The sequence below is a fragment of the Hetaerina americana genome, unplaced genomic scaffold (assembly GCF_022747635.1).
Source record: "Hetaerina americana unplaced genomic scaffold, ioHetAmer1.1.p SCAF_27, whole genome shotgun sequence".
NCBI classification, from domain to species: Eukaryota; Metazoa; Arthropoda; class Insecta; order Odonata; family Calopterygidae; genus Hetaerina; species Hetaerina americana.
The window spans coordinates 4,830,153-4,843,643 of NW_027286841.1; the positions used below are offsets into that span (position 1 = coordinate 4,830,153).

General features: G+C 37.5%; 2 protein-coding genes across 2 annotated transcripts in view; both read left to right on the forward strand.

Moving 5' to 3' along the window:
• Positions 1–342: 342 nt before the first annotated feature.
• Positions 343–2,544, forward strand: LOC139689699 (dnaJ homolog subfamily C member 2). Its single transcript, XM_071586902.1, has one exon. The coding sequence runs from the start codon at positions 586–588 to the stop codon at positions 2,542–2,544; it is 1,959 nt and encodes a 652-aa protein (XP_071443003.1). The 5' UTR covers positions 343–585.
• A 174-nt stretch (positions 2,545–2,718) lies between these two features.
• Positions 2,719–13,491, forward strand: part of LOC139689698 (peroxisomal acyl-coenzyme A oxidase 3-like) — a 31,214-nt gene continuing 20,441 nt past the window's right edge. The window contains exons 1-5 of the mRNA XM_071586901.1: positions 2,719–2,827; positions 2,933–3,065; positions 3,147–3,305; positions 3,850–3,996; positions 4,151–4,298. Coding sequence (XP_071443002.1) covers positions 2,949–3,065; positions 3,147–3,305; positions 3,850–3,996; positions 4,151–4,298 — 571 coding nt within the window. The 5' untranslated portion in view covers positions 2,719–2,827; positions 2,933–2,948. The remainder of the gene's footprint in view (positions 2,828–2,932; positions 3,066–3,146; positions 3,306–3,849; positions 3,997–4,150; positions 4,299–13,491) is intronic.

Below are 13,491 nucleotides of genomic sequence, written 5' to 3' on the forward strand. Positions count from 1 at the left end.
GTAACCAATAAACAAATATCCATGATAACCAATGTATTTCAATTTTTGTAACAAATACACAGACATTTAAAATTATAGCGATATCAGAAAATTTTATCCAAATATGAACTGAAGTTAGGTCAATGTGTCATATAGTAATTATCTACATTTGATTTCTCTCTCTCTCTCATATTCATTTGGATTGTTAGGTGGTAGCAGCGCCACCGATGGAGTGTGATTTCGCTAAAATTCGAATCTCGGATGACGACCTTCGTGTATTTAGACCGTATGGTATATGGCCGGCGGCTTGATCGAGTTTCAATTGACAAAATAGTTACGTATAGCGAAGTTTACGAAGTTCATAGCGAGGTAACGTGAAAATCGTTGAGTGACAATAGTGTTCCTTATTTCCAGGTTTATATTCACCAAGAAATCCCCGCTAAGATATTCAAGTGAAATCGTGTGGAGTATCCTATAAATATCGCAAGCACGTTTCCGTCAGAAGTCATAAACATATTAACAGTAGTGTTATGTGGCTGTTATCTACTTAGTCAAAACATCATCTGCACAACGGCTATATAGTGTGGTAATCTGTTATACACTGTTATGGCAGCTATGATGGAAGAGGAATCTTGTGTCAACATTTCATCAGAAGAGGTACAAAATGAGAATGAAGCATGCAGTAAAGCACGGGGTGTAAACGGGGGTGATGTGCCGGTTTCGGAAATGAAGGCATTAGAAGTTAGTGATAAAATGAAACAGTTAGTTAAAGTAGTAAAGCGTCGCGTTGAATGTGTTGGTCCAACATTCAGAGATTATTATATGCGTTTACACAAAATTGATGACAAAACTAAAGACCGTGAGTTGAGTGCCACAGTAGGTGCAGTTAAAGTTAATTCTGCAAAAGAAGTTGATTTAAATTACCTGAAAACACTAGACCCCAAGGAGTGGAAAGAACAAGATCATTATGCTGTTTTAGGCTTGGCCCACTTGCGGTTTAATGCATCTGATGAAGATATCAAGAAGGCTTATCGACAGGTAGTACTTCTTCACCATCCAGACAAGCGGAAAGCAGGCGGCATACAGGCAGACAATGACGATTATTTTTCATGCATAACGAAAGCGTGGGAAATACTAGGAAACACCCAGAAAAGAAGATCATACGATTCAGTAGATCCCGTGTTTGATGACTCTATTCCAACAGCAAATGAGTCATCAAAGGCAAAGTTTTTCGAGGTTTTTGGCCCTGTGTTTGAAAGAAATGCTCGATGGTCCGAAAAAACTCCAGTTCCTCTTTTGGGAGAGGCTAATTCACCACGGGAAGATGTAGAACATTTTTACTACTTTTGGTATTCGTTTGAGTCATGGAGGGAATATTCATACCTAGATGAAGAGGAGAAGGACAAAGGACAGGAACGAGATATTCGAAAATGGATGGATAAACAAAACAAAGCTGCTAGGGCCAAAAGGAAGAAGGAAGAAATGGTAAGACTTCGCCTACTGGTTGACACAGCTTACAAATGTGACCCCAGAATACAGAGGTTTGTACAGGAAGACAAAGAACAGAAAATCGCCCAGAAGAAAGCAAGGCAAGAAGCTTTGAGAGCTAGACAAGATGAAGAGGAGCGTAAGAAACAAGAAATTTTGGAAATTGAACGTAAAAAGAAAGAAGAACAGGAAGCAGAAGAAAAGGCCAAACAGGAAGCTGCAAGGAAGGAGAAGGAAATTTTGAACCGTGCCCTTAAGAAACAGAGGAAGAGTTTGCGGAACATATGCAAGGAAAACAATTATTATACTGTCAATGAAAATGAAACGTTGCACCATATGGCGTCAATGGAAAAGATGTGCGAAATTCTCAAATTGGATGAACTGAAAGAATTAAATGAAAAATTACACGGGCAGTCAGTTGAAGAGGGCCGTGTGTTTTTTCTTAAATGGCTGCAAGAAGTTGAGGAAAGAATAGAGAGGGAAAGAGCGGAGGTATTGCAGCAGGCCGAGAGAGCTGCATCTCGAAAAAATCTACCGCGCGATTCGGCTCAATGGAGTTTGGAAGATCTACAGCTACTTATCAAAGCCGTTAATTTTTTCCCCGCTGGAACCAATGAAAGGTGGGAAGTCATTGCCAATTTTATAAACCAACACAAACCCAACAATGAAGTCCAGAGAACTGCTAAAGATGCTCGAACGAAAGCAAAGGACCTCCAGAATTCGGACTATTCGAAAGGAATCCTCAAAGAAATCGCTAACAAGAAGGCGTTCGATGAGTTCGAAAAAGCGAAGAAAGGCAGTGTTTCTGTTGAAGCTGTCGTTACCGAAAGATTTGAAGGACCGGGTGACAACCAAGAGGGTAATTCAGCGAAGCCATGGACCGCCGCGGAGCAGCAGTTGTTGGAGCAAGCCCTAAAAACGTATCCTGCTAGCTGTGCAACACGTTGGGATGATATCGCTACATGTATACCGTCAAGGACGAAAAAAGAGTGCATGAAGCGGTATAAAGATTTGGTTGAAATGGTGAAAGCGAAGAAAGCTGCCCAAGCCGCTGCTTCTTCAAAACCCAAACCTTAAGTAACGGTACCTCATATCTGTGAAATGTTAAAGGACTTTAGCTTCGTGTTTTGTTTAGGAGAAATTACGTTTATCGGAAATTGTTTATGTAGGTAATAAATTTTTTAAAATACGTGACTAAATTGTTTCAAAAGTTTTCGTGGGACGCACATAACTTCCTGTTCTAATCTGCACGCGAGGATATATCTTTGTTTTATTGTGATGAATCAAGTTGGGTGTGGAGGTCAAATCGTTGGGATATCTCTATCGCTTTAATCAGTTTTGCTGTGTCACGGAGATCGAGGTAAGCATGGTTTGTAATCTCAACATCCTACGTATTACTATCATTTGATGTATTTTGCGTAACTAGAGCGGCGGTCTTCAAATGTTTTCCAATTTTATAATTTAGGAACCAGAGTTTTAAAATGGCTGTGATATCCGAGTATTCTCCAGGTCCCTTATCGGAATACAGGAAATTGGCATCCTTCGACTGGAGGCATTTAAAATTACTTATAGAAGATGAGAATATTCTGAGTTTCAAGGTGATCCTTAAGATAGATTCATTTTATTTCGAGTGTATTATTCATACTATTGGAGTACATGTGATAATTTTTCGTTCTCAGATGAAGATTTGGAAAGCTTTTGAGAATGATCCTATATTTCATCACCCTCGCACTACCCTTCCCTTGGACGAATTCCGGAGATGGACAGTCCAGAGGATGAACAGAATTAAAGATTACGACTTCCTACCACTTGAAGAACTAGCTGAAGATATCCGAAAGGTGTGACTTCAATCCTGCAAAGGACTGATGTTTACCCATGTGAATACTACGGTTCTTTCATTTTTCAGATTATATTTCTTGGAAAAACTTTGATAATTCAAGATGATTACTTGCGTTGTTCTCTTCGTAATAGCTTTGCAGATAATTCCCTGTGTGTGTTGCTCAAAAAGTGCTAATGTTAAGTTCTTGTGAGAAATTATTTTTTTGAACCTTTGGTGCAAAACCAACAGGACATGCAGGTCAGTTTATGCAGCTGGCTTGCTGATCCCGGGAATTATTACCTTTGTATTGTAATTATTAACTCATATGTTTGAGCATGTTTTATACCTATTAGAGTGACAATATTGTTTTATGTTATTGTACCATAGTTGTAGAATTTTCAGTTCCCTGTTGTCTCTTATTAAATTAAATGTGGAAATAAGTCTACCATTGAAAGAATTCACTGATAAACCTGTAAAAAATAGAATATAAGGCGTAACATTTTAATTTTATATTTATATATGGACTAATAAGCTTAAAATTTTAATGTTGAACATTTTATCAGCCTCTAGCAATGATTGTGGCTTTGACTCAGTATGATCCTTCAGTAATGGTGAAGTACTTCCTTACCTTTGGATATTATGAATCAACTATACAAGCTATGGGTTCTAGAAGGCATTATCATTTTATTGAAGCATCAGAAAAAGGGGAGGTAAGGAACTTTCAATGATTATAAGGTACCATTTATTGAATATTTTTTGGACATATAACTGTAATCATGTGACATTTTTAAAGATATTTAAGTAAACATTAATGAAAAAACAAAGACTTACTTGGAACTTGAAAACAATTCATATTAATTCCAGACAGGGGGCTGTTTTGCATTAACTGAAATATCCCATGGGACAAATACCAAAGCTCTGAGGACTACAGCTACTTATGACACAAATGCACAGGAATTCATTTTAAATTCACCTGATTTTGAGGCAGCCAAGTGCTGGGTCGGAAACCTTGGTGAGAACTAGATATGAATAACTTTATTTTCATGTTCATGGTGTGACGTACATGTTGATCCACTCAGACATACAATCAAAGGGATAGGCATTAGACTTGAAGTTAACGAGATAGCAGGATGATGAAAGCGATCCCATATGGGTATCATAAATGTAAAATATCAAGACCAACAATATTAATTTCAAATTAATCCTTAGGCTTCCGCGCCGTCTTATCTGATGAATCCATGCTGATTTCTGGGAATTACCGTTGCGTAGTTAAGTTGGTAGACAACTTTCGCCCCCAGTCCTGGAGGCATCTTCCGGTTGAAGTGATGTGCGTTGCGGTTTGGCCGCTATATACAGGAGACACTGGCTGGCCGGGAGCTCTCTGATTGGCTCTTTCTTGACAGTGAATGGGAATCACCCTTTTCCAAGTGGAGGTCAGGGTGTAGCCGTCCTCACGGTTGAAGTTGTATGGATTTTTTATTATTTCCAATCAGAGAGCTCCCGGCCAGCCAGAATCTCATATATATAGCGGCCAAGACGCAACGCACATCACTTCTACCTGAAGACGCCTCCAGGACTGGGGGCGAAACAGTTGTCTACCAACTAAACTACGCGACGGTAATTCCCGGAAATCAGCATGGATTCAATATTAATTTCACTTGACTAAATTAAATATCACAATTAGCTAGGGTCAGTTCTTCACACGCAGTAGACTGGCTACTTTGCGGGGTTCAGGATTTGGGAAAAAGCTTTAAATGGAGTGGTCAGTATTTGTCCTCCCTTAAGTAAACTTCCATGTGGGTTGCAGTCGTCCAGGGGGTTGAGCATTGCACTACTGACGGGAGGCCCTGGGTGCTATTCCCAGGCAAGCCTCTGTGGGCACTTACAGCTCGACCCAAGATATGTGATTTTTTGGTTGCCAGATCTTCCTGGGAAACCATAACCAGCACAGTGAATGAAACTGGCCCCCCCACCATGATGTGTGAATTTCACATGCTGTCGGGCTTAGTACAGGGTGAACTCTATCGATAATCAGCCAACAAACCGACCTTCGGGTTGATTACTATGCTTATGCTGAATTACTTTCATATTTTTGGTTAAGTGAGCTAGGTGTGCTAAAATTCGTTACCTGCCAACTGGACTTGAAAGGAAAATATATTTTTCTCTTTCCCTGAATAAGGGTTTGTTGATCCAGTCCTGTGGGAACCATGTGGTAGTATGTTTTAAGGTCCTGATATTCAAGTAAACCTAGAGATTAAATCATCGCTTGTGTTCCGTGGTATTTCATGATCTATTAAGTCTTATGTTACATATGTTTCCTGAATAACTGTTGGAAGTTCAGGAACTGAAGTAACATAGTTACAGCTGTTGAAGATTTGTCTTATTTAATTTTTTTATTTTATCTGGTTGTTATTCCATATCTGCAGTAGCCTCAGCATCATAATAACCTTCATCGTCATAATAACCTTCTGGTTTTTCATCTTCATATTTATCATTTTGTTTTTCTTCATGTATCCTTCTCATCTTGATTTCTAACTTCTTTCTTAAAACTCTTCTCTATATTATTGTCAGCAAGTTCACAGGCACATAGTTATTTTTATTTTGAAGGAAGTGCCAGGTATGGGTTGTGGAAGTAAGTTAAAATGTCTTAAGATCTGGCTAATGCTGTCCACTTTTTTTCAGTGGCTCCAAACCTGCTCAAGTTCTCTCCACATCAGCTTAGGTTGCTTGGTTGTCTAATACTTACACTGCTAATTTTTCAATTTCTCTCCTTAGTCGAATTCCATATCATTAATCCAATGGTGATCTTTCTATTGTTAATACTCAGCACCTGACCAATTTTCATATGAACCCAAAACCTCAGGGTATTACCTGGAGTTATCTGTCTTGTTTCAATACAGAGCTACTTCTAAAATGGCATTTTTGTCATTAATTTCCATTTTAATGGTTTGGCTCTCAATAACCTCAGCTATGGAACATGTCCTTGATTCATTCAAGTCTTTGCCCCAAGAGAAAGGGCCTGAAAGATTGGCTGGTAAATGCATTGGAAATTAGTTCTTCTCTGGAAAACAAATATTCTGTCACTGCTGAACTTCTGACTGACATGTAATCATTGGCAATGTTACTAGCACATTCTTCAGACTATAGAAAAGGCTGTCTATTATTTCCCATTCTAAGGACAATAGAATCGGCAATTGGTTGAAGTGCTTGCCCCAAGTTATGTATCTTCTCTCAGAACAAGACATCCAAAAGATGGTTCCTGATTTGCTCTGATGATTTCGAAAAAGTCATCCTTTATTCCAACCATATGTCGAAGTGATGCTTGATTAGCTGTCTGGCCTACGAGTCAGTTTATGTGGGTATCTTGTCTTTACTTTCTGCAATACTTTTTATTCAGCTCAGTGTGTCAGAAAGAAGTGCTCGCTTTCAAGGAAATGACTTAAGTTACTGCGTAAAATAATATTGATAGCCGATCAAGATGTCTAAATATCTTGAGTCAAAGGTGATGGGTATGAGCTGTGGCACACCAGAAGAAAGCTATTCTTCTCTCAAATAATGTTGAAGTTGTTCTGCTGCCATCATTGTCCTCGATGATCTAAAGGATTTTTCCCCATGACACTCATCCAACACCGCAACTCAACTATTTTCACAGTGGCGGGGCACCCCTCAATGGAAGGACATATAAAAGTGTTATTATTCCTTTGTTGGTGAAAATATGAAATGGTTGCTGAAATGGCTAATACTTGGGGTGAAAAATCATAACAATATCAGCATCAGCGATTGAAAATTAATGTATTCATTTTTACTGAAGACGCCTTTACGGAATGAGGTTCAAACCAAGCCATAACACCCATCAAACCAGATTTGAATGAACTCGGTTCATTTTATCATCCCGCTGATTCAAAATATCCATGCCAATTTAAATGCATCTCGCTCTGGTAATGATGTTTTTATTATCTAGACTCTCAAACTTAAGGTGAACTCCCTGTCTTCTGTTTCATCGGCATGATAAGCAAGGACCTTTTTCTTAGTAACTAATATATATCTAAATCACTAATCGACCAATCCTCAAAAAATTATAGAGCTAGATCAATTAATATATGAGGATTCCAGGAAAAAATACATGGGCCCTTAAAATGGATGAAATTACCAAAAAAAAAGTCATCTTGTCTTAGCAACATGTCTTGAAGGAAAACATTAATTGGTTAGCTATAGATTTGATAATCAATTAAAGTAAAGAGGTAATCCTAGCTTCCCAGTTTCTCTTATTATCCCAAAGATATGTTCGTTCAGCCTCGGAAATAAAGTGGATGGGTTTTGTATTTCTCCTTTGAAAATCAACATTTTTGTGCTATTTTGCAAAATTGCTGTCGGATCACTATTTTATTTTTTTTAACCCATAAAATAAGATCTCCATACAAATAATGTCCTGAAAACATTTGCCCAATTTAAAATAATAAATATTGTGAGTTTTTTTTATTAAGTAGATCACTTCATCATTTTTATTGGTAGCAAAATTTGGATTTTTCTTCCTGTTGTACTGCATGAAAGTCTAGAAAGAAGTTGTTGATCATAAATGCCCTAAATGTAGAGAACATCCCATGACATATGCATGACATTGTACATTTGCCATGCATAAGAAATCATTTTCTTACAAAGTCAATAAAAAAGTTTTAACTGCATGGCACACAAATTAGTTTTTAGACCATAGCACAGCTTTGAAATGGGTAATTTTTTTCTCCATTGATATCATACATTCAGTTGTGAAGTGGTGTGTTCTCCCTAATGTGGTCTGTGATGGGTCACATACTGCATGAGGAGTAGGTACTGGACAGCAATCTTCTTGCCTTGGCCAGTAAAATGAGGGCAATGAACCATAATGGTGTAGAAACTTGACAATAATGTCTCTCTTCCTATCTACTTCAGACACCATTCTAAATTACCATAAGTTGCAATACTTATAAGCTTCGCAACATGCTGGGTACAAATCAAGAGCTTTTACAAATGGTGTTTGTTTTTTTTAAATCTGTATATGAGAGACAGCTTGTTGTCAACAATAATCCTCCTAGCATCCTCTGTAACTGAATATCTTAAGGTTTTAAAGTACAGGGGATCTTCTGGTCCACGGAAGTGTTTTCAGATCTTTGGGACAATATGTAGTTCAAGGATCAAAAAATGCTAAATCTGTACTCTTTTTTTAATATGAAGTGGACTTTCATTTTTGCCACATCCTGATTGGCAATGGCTAGTTGCCAAAAATGCTCTCTCTCAGTTGGAAATCTTTCTCATGCATACACAGGCTAAGAAAATTTTACTTATTTTTTTTTTACTCTGCTGGACAACAGTCGCTGAAATAATGAATTTGTTTTCCGTGCCCTAAAGTGTCATTTTTAGGAATTTCACAACTGTTTGTTAGATTTTGTAAATCATGTCAGCAAAATGTGTCATGCCATTGGATGTAACACAGTGTGTTGTACCTGTGTTTTCTCCATCAGTGTGTCTACAATATATTGTCATGGGATGAACATTATTGCATTAATCTCATTAATCAGAAGACCAGTGATAGCCCTAGACCTCATTTTGGATGGTTGAAGAGTAGTTCTCACTGAAATTCATTAAAATCAATGCTGTATCCAATGGTACATTTTCATTTATAATTTTAAAAATATGACCACTTATTTTCCTGTAAAAGAGCATGGAATTAGTTTCTTCTATCTTGTTAGCCAACTTTTCTACTTCATCATCAAGTGTGTGTGGACCTTTTATCGTGTGTGCCCTATCAGTTGAAGCTAACTGGGAATAGTCAATAGTGTCATTTTCATTGTATTTTCAAATTTTGATTCCTAGAAATCCACTAGACTTAGTAATGAGTTGCAGTTTCATGGCACGCATTCTCTCTTTGCTTCTTCTCTCTGTGAAATCTGGCTGAGGAACCACATAGGTTTCAGCCATTTGTGTTGCATGAATAAGGAATATATAATCTGGGTGATTTGTGGATACCACTGGAACCTGCTAAAATGCACCAGTTTTGCTCTTAGGAGCTACATTCAGGAAACCCCAATGTAACACCTTGATGTTCTTTCTTAAAATTTGAATATAATTCATTTGTTGCCTAAAATCAATCATTTTTTTCTCATACTGTTCTTTCTTATGCTCACTTCTACTTTTTCAATCCGGACACAACTCTAGTTTGCTCATCATTGGCATGAAAGCTCCTCAAAAATCAACTGGCTCATGATTCCATTTCTCATTTCATCAAAATCTGAGGTGATGGGTGCCAAAAATTCTTTTGGTTGAATTGATGTGGAATGACCCACAAACCAAAATTTTGATCCTCTCTCTCCTTCAGTATTGTTCTCACTTGACCTTGAAAACCTGTGTAAAAATAATCTTAAATCTTGATTAGCAACTTTGGAACTATTTCATTAACGATAAAAATAATTTGAGGTAAGAAAAGCCAAACTTTGGTTTGCACACAAGTATAAGACACACATTAGCAGCTTAGACATTCTTAACTTAGTATATTTTTATTTTAAAATTACGTTGCAATTAGGCGATTTTCCTGGTGGCTACGGTCAAGTTTGGTCAAAGATAACTCTTACAACGAAAATTACATACACACACGCACTATAAAAACAGATAAGAGACAAAATATTCTTACATATGATGACACTTCCACATCACATACAAACAAACTTCACATACTTACAAACATATAATTGGATGGAAGATGCATGGGAAGGTTGACACCATATACTCTCAGGTACTTAGCATTTCCATGTTTAATCTTGTCTTTAGAATGAATTGTTGAAGATGTAATGCATTGCATGTGTTCATCCCTGTGATAGCCAAAATAGAGGTTGTCCAAGTGTACCAGAAAGCATTAAGGTCAGTGAGAGCAATGACTGGAGCTCAATTTCAGCATATGATGTATTATTATTGCCCTAATCGGCCAGAGGTCAGAGTAGGGGGATGTAACAATAGATGTGAAGGTGAGAAGAACAAGGGCCATCAAGAGATATTTTGGGACTTGATACAGCAATGGTTTTTTAACCATATCAATTAGAGATAAGTATACAGATGTGATAGCAAGTTGTAAAGATGATGTTCTATGGACTTCTTAACAGTTTTGAGTGCTTCTACTTCTTCCCAGTCATCAGGCTTCGGCTGGGCATTATGAATATACAAATGGATTATATTAAGTCTTCCTATCCATATAAAATGTTTGTTTTTTATTTTATTTATAAATACCCTGTAAGCCACTGCCAGGGTGTGTGGCAGGGGGTGACCTCATGCCAGAATAATTTTACCCAAGCATAACCCCACCGCTGTCAAACAATGTTATTATGGTCCCCTGTTGTTTGTGGAAAAAATTACATCTTAAATACATATGTTCTACACTTAATCTTTCTAATTTTACTAGCATGATCTCTCCTACCAGAGTACAATGGGGGTAATAACACATTTTCAATGTCACTGCTAAAGAGACCCCCTTCCAATTTATGCGAGAGCTTCAATCTGTAATTTAGCGTTCATTCCGTGGATGATTCCCAGCCTAGATCCTCTAATATTTTGGGTAAGCTACTAAATTTATCATAACAATTTTATACAAATCTAGCTCCTCTATGCTGCACGCAATCCAATTCGGCAAATCAATCCAACTTCGTGAGGATTCCTTATACTTGCAGCGTATTCTAAACGTGGCCTAACCAGCGACAGATAACAATTCCCTTTGACCTTTTCACCATATTTACCAAGTATGCTCCTAAGGAATCCTAATTTTTTGATAGCTTGTTCACATATTCCCCGTATGTGTGTTTCACCCAGGAGAGATTGTGAGTGAGGGTAATGACTAGGTATTTAATTGAGTCTACACATTCCATTCTGGTGTTCCCAATGCAGTTCCCAGTTCAGAAGGGAATTGCTCTTTTTCCAAACATTTTTGACTATGCACTTTTTTAAGTTTAATTCTAATTGCCAAGTGTCGCACCAGCTTTGTATAGTATTAAGATCATCTAGCAAAGCTGCTGTGTTCTCAGCATCACGGTAAACCACTGCATTGTCGGCAAATAAACGTATCTTACTGGTGACTACAGAGTCAATGTCATTAATGTAAATTAGGAATAAAAGAGGTCTGATAACACTTCCCTTGAACACCTGAAGTAACTTCTACTGCATTTTAGCTTAGTCAATCTATCACTACTCTTTGAACCGACCAGTCAAAAAGTCTTTAATCCAACCCAGGATATTTTATTTATGCTAAATGCTTCTAGCTTAGTGAGTAGTTTACTATAAGGTACTTTGTCAAAGGCTTTCTTAAAATTTAAAAAAACCACGTCCACTGAAATAAGAATATCATGAACAAAAAGTGCATCTTGCAAGATCTATCCTTTCGGAAACCGTGCCAATGTTTCATTAATATAACTCCTGACTATCGAGGGGTCTCACAATCAAACTAGCAACTTTATGTTCCATAACCTTGCACAAAATGGATGTGAGGGAAATAGTTCTGTAATTGCTCGGTTCTGCCTTCTCGACATTTTTAAATATTGGTGTTTATGAAATATTATTTCTAGACACGGCACAATTTCTGAAGCCAGATCCTTAAATATATGAGGGGGTATTTCATCGTGTCCGGAGGATTTATATATATTTACACACACATACAAACATATATATATCTATCTATATATAGTATATATATATATATATATATACACACACACACACACACAGTTGTTAATGGAAATTAAGGAATCACGTGAATGACGAATGACTACTAAACATGCTTCAGTTGCATCTTTTCAAGTTTGCTACCAACAAATGGAAATTTATTTATTGATAATCTCATGAGTTAATCCTGCAGAAAAGTGCAAATATCCCCTTGTGCAGGCAGAAACTTAACCCTAATTCACTAATTACAGGCAACACAGTATGTTGCTGCTATTGGTGGCCAATGCAAGTGATAGCACACCTAAGGAAATTCATATCATGGCCACCATGCCATAGGTCCTGATCAGCAGTTGTGGTGGATAATATTATGACTTTTGCTTTTTCAACAGCCCTTTTCCACAGAAAATATTAAATATACCGAAATTGAATTGATCAGTGACCTAAAAACACTTGAAAATGCTGCAGTTAATTTATTGTTTAACATATCAATAATACCCTACACATGAAAATCCCTCCTTCTCAACATTCAAGGTTTTCAAACGTAGTATGTACTTCTACTTAACAGGGACATTTCCATCGGTTATCACCTAAAGAACTTAAATCATTTTATTAATTATATCAGTGGAGATTTGAACTCTCTCCCCTCATGTAATGTGATTGAAGGGCTGTGAGCAGCACTGCTGGCAGGAGTATTCATGTATTGTTTTGATAGGGTCACCCATAGTTAGAATGAGTGGGAGCCAGACGTACTTAAGGTGGTCCTTACAGCATCTGTTCCTCAGTGAGGTGGCTGCAAAGGCATCTGACTTCAGTGGGGTGACCATTTGGGTGATGGGGTCACATTCCAAACACTATTGAGAGAGGCAGCTAACTAGCTTAGTTGTTTATTCCAAGGTAGCATGATGGACCCCATTTTTACAATGAGTTCTGGTAACTACAGGCCAAGTTTTGCTCATCTGCAGGAAATAGAAGGCTTCCCTGGTATCACCCCATGAAATGCTTTCAAAGCAAAATTGACAGCAGCAGAACAAAAGAGTTTTCTACATTAACTCTATCGCCTGATTTATGGATAGGCACAACATGGTTTAGTTTCATATTACAAAGAAAGACACCAGGAGATATCTCCTTTGTATCCACTCTGGAAAAACTTTTTAAAATGAGTCTTTTTCTGCTGATGAAGGAGCTGCCTCCTGGCCCTGAAATGTTGCCCAAGTCAACGGTTGTCTCTGCAAAATAATGAAGTAGCCTGTGTGCTTTGGTGCATGAAGGAGTGGTTAATATTAAGATGGCCAGGGATTGTAATTTGGAAGTGATGCCAACAACATTCACATTTAGTTCCTAATGATAGCAGAAATATTTATGCTTGTCCAAAGTATTGGTACAGAGATCATGTCGTGAGCCGTCATAGAGCATATCATAAGTATAGACTGCATATTGTTCACAACAGAAAAGGTGATTGGTGACTCAAAAGAGATTAATCATTTATTAACTCTGAAATGCTATAGTAATTCTTTTCAGCAAGAAAAGTTTTT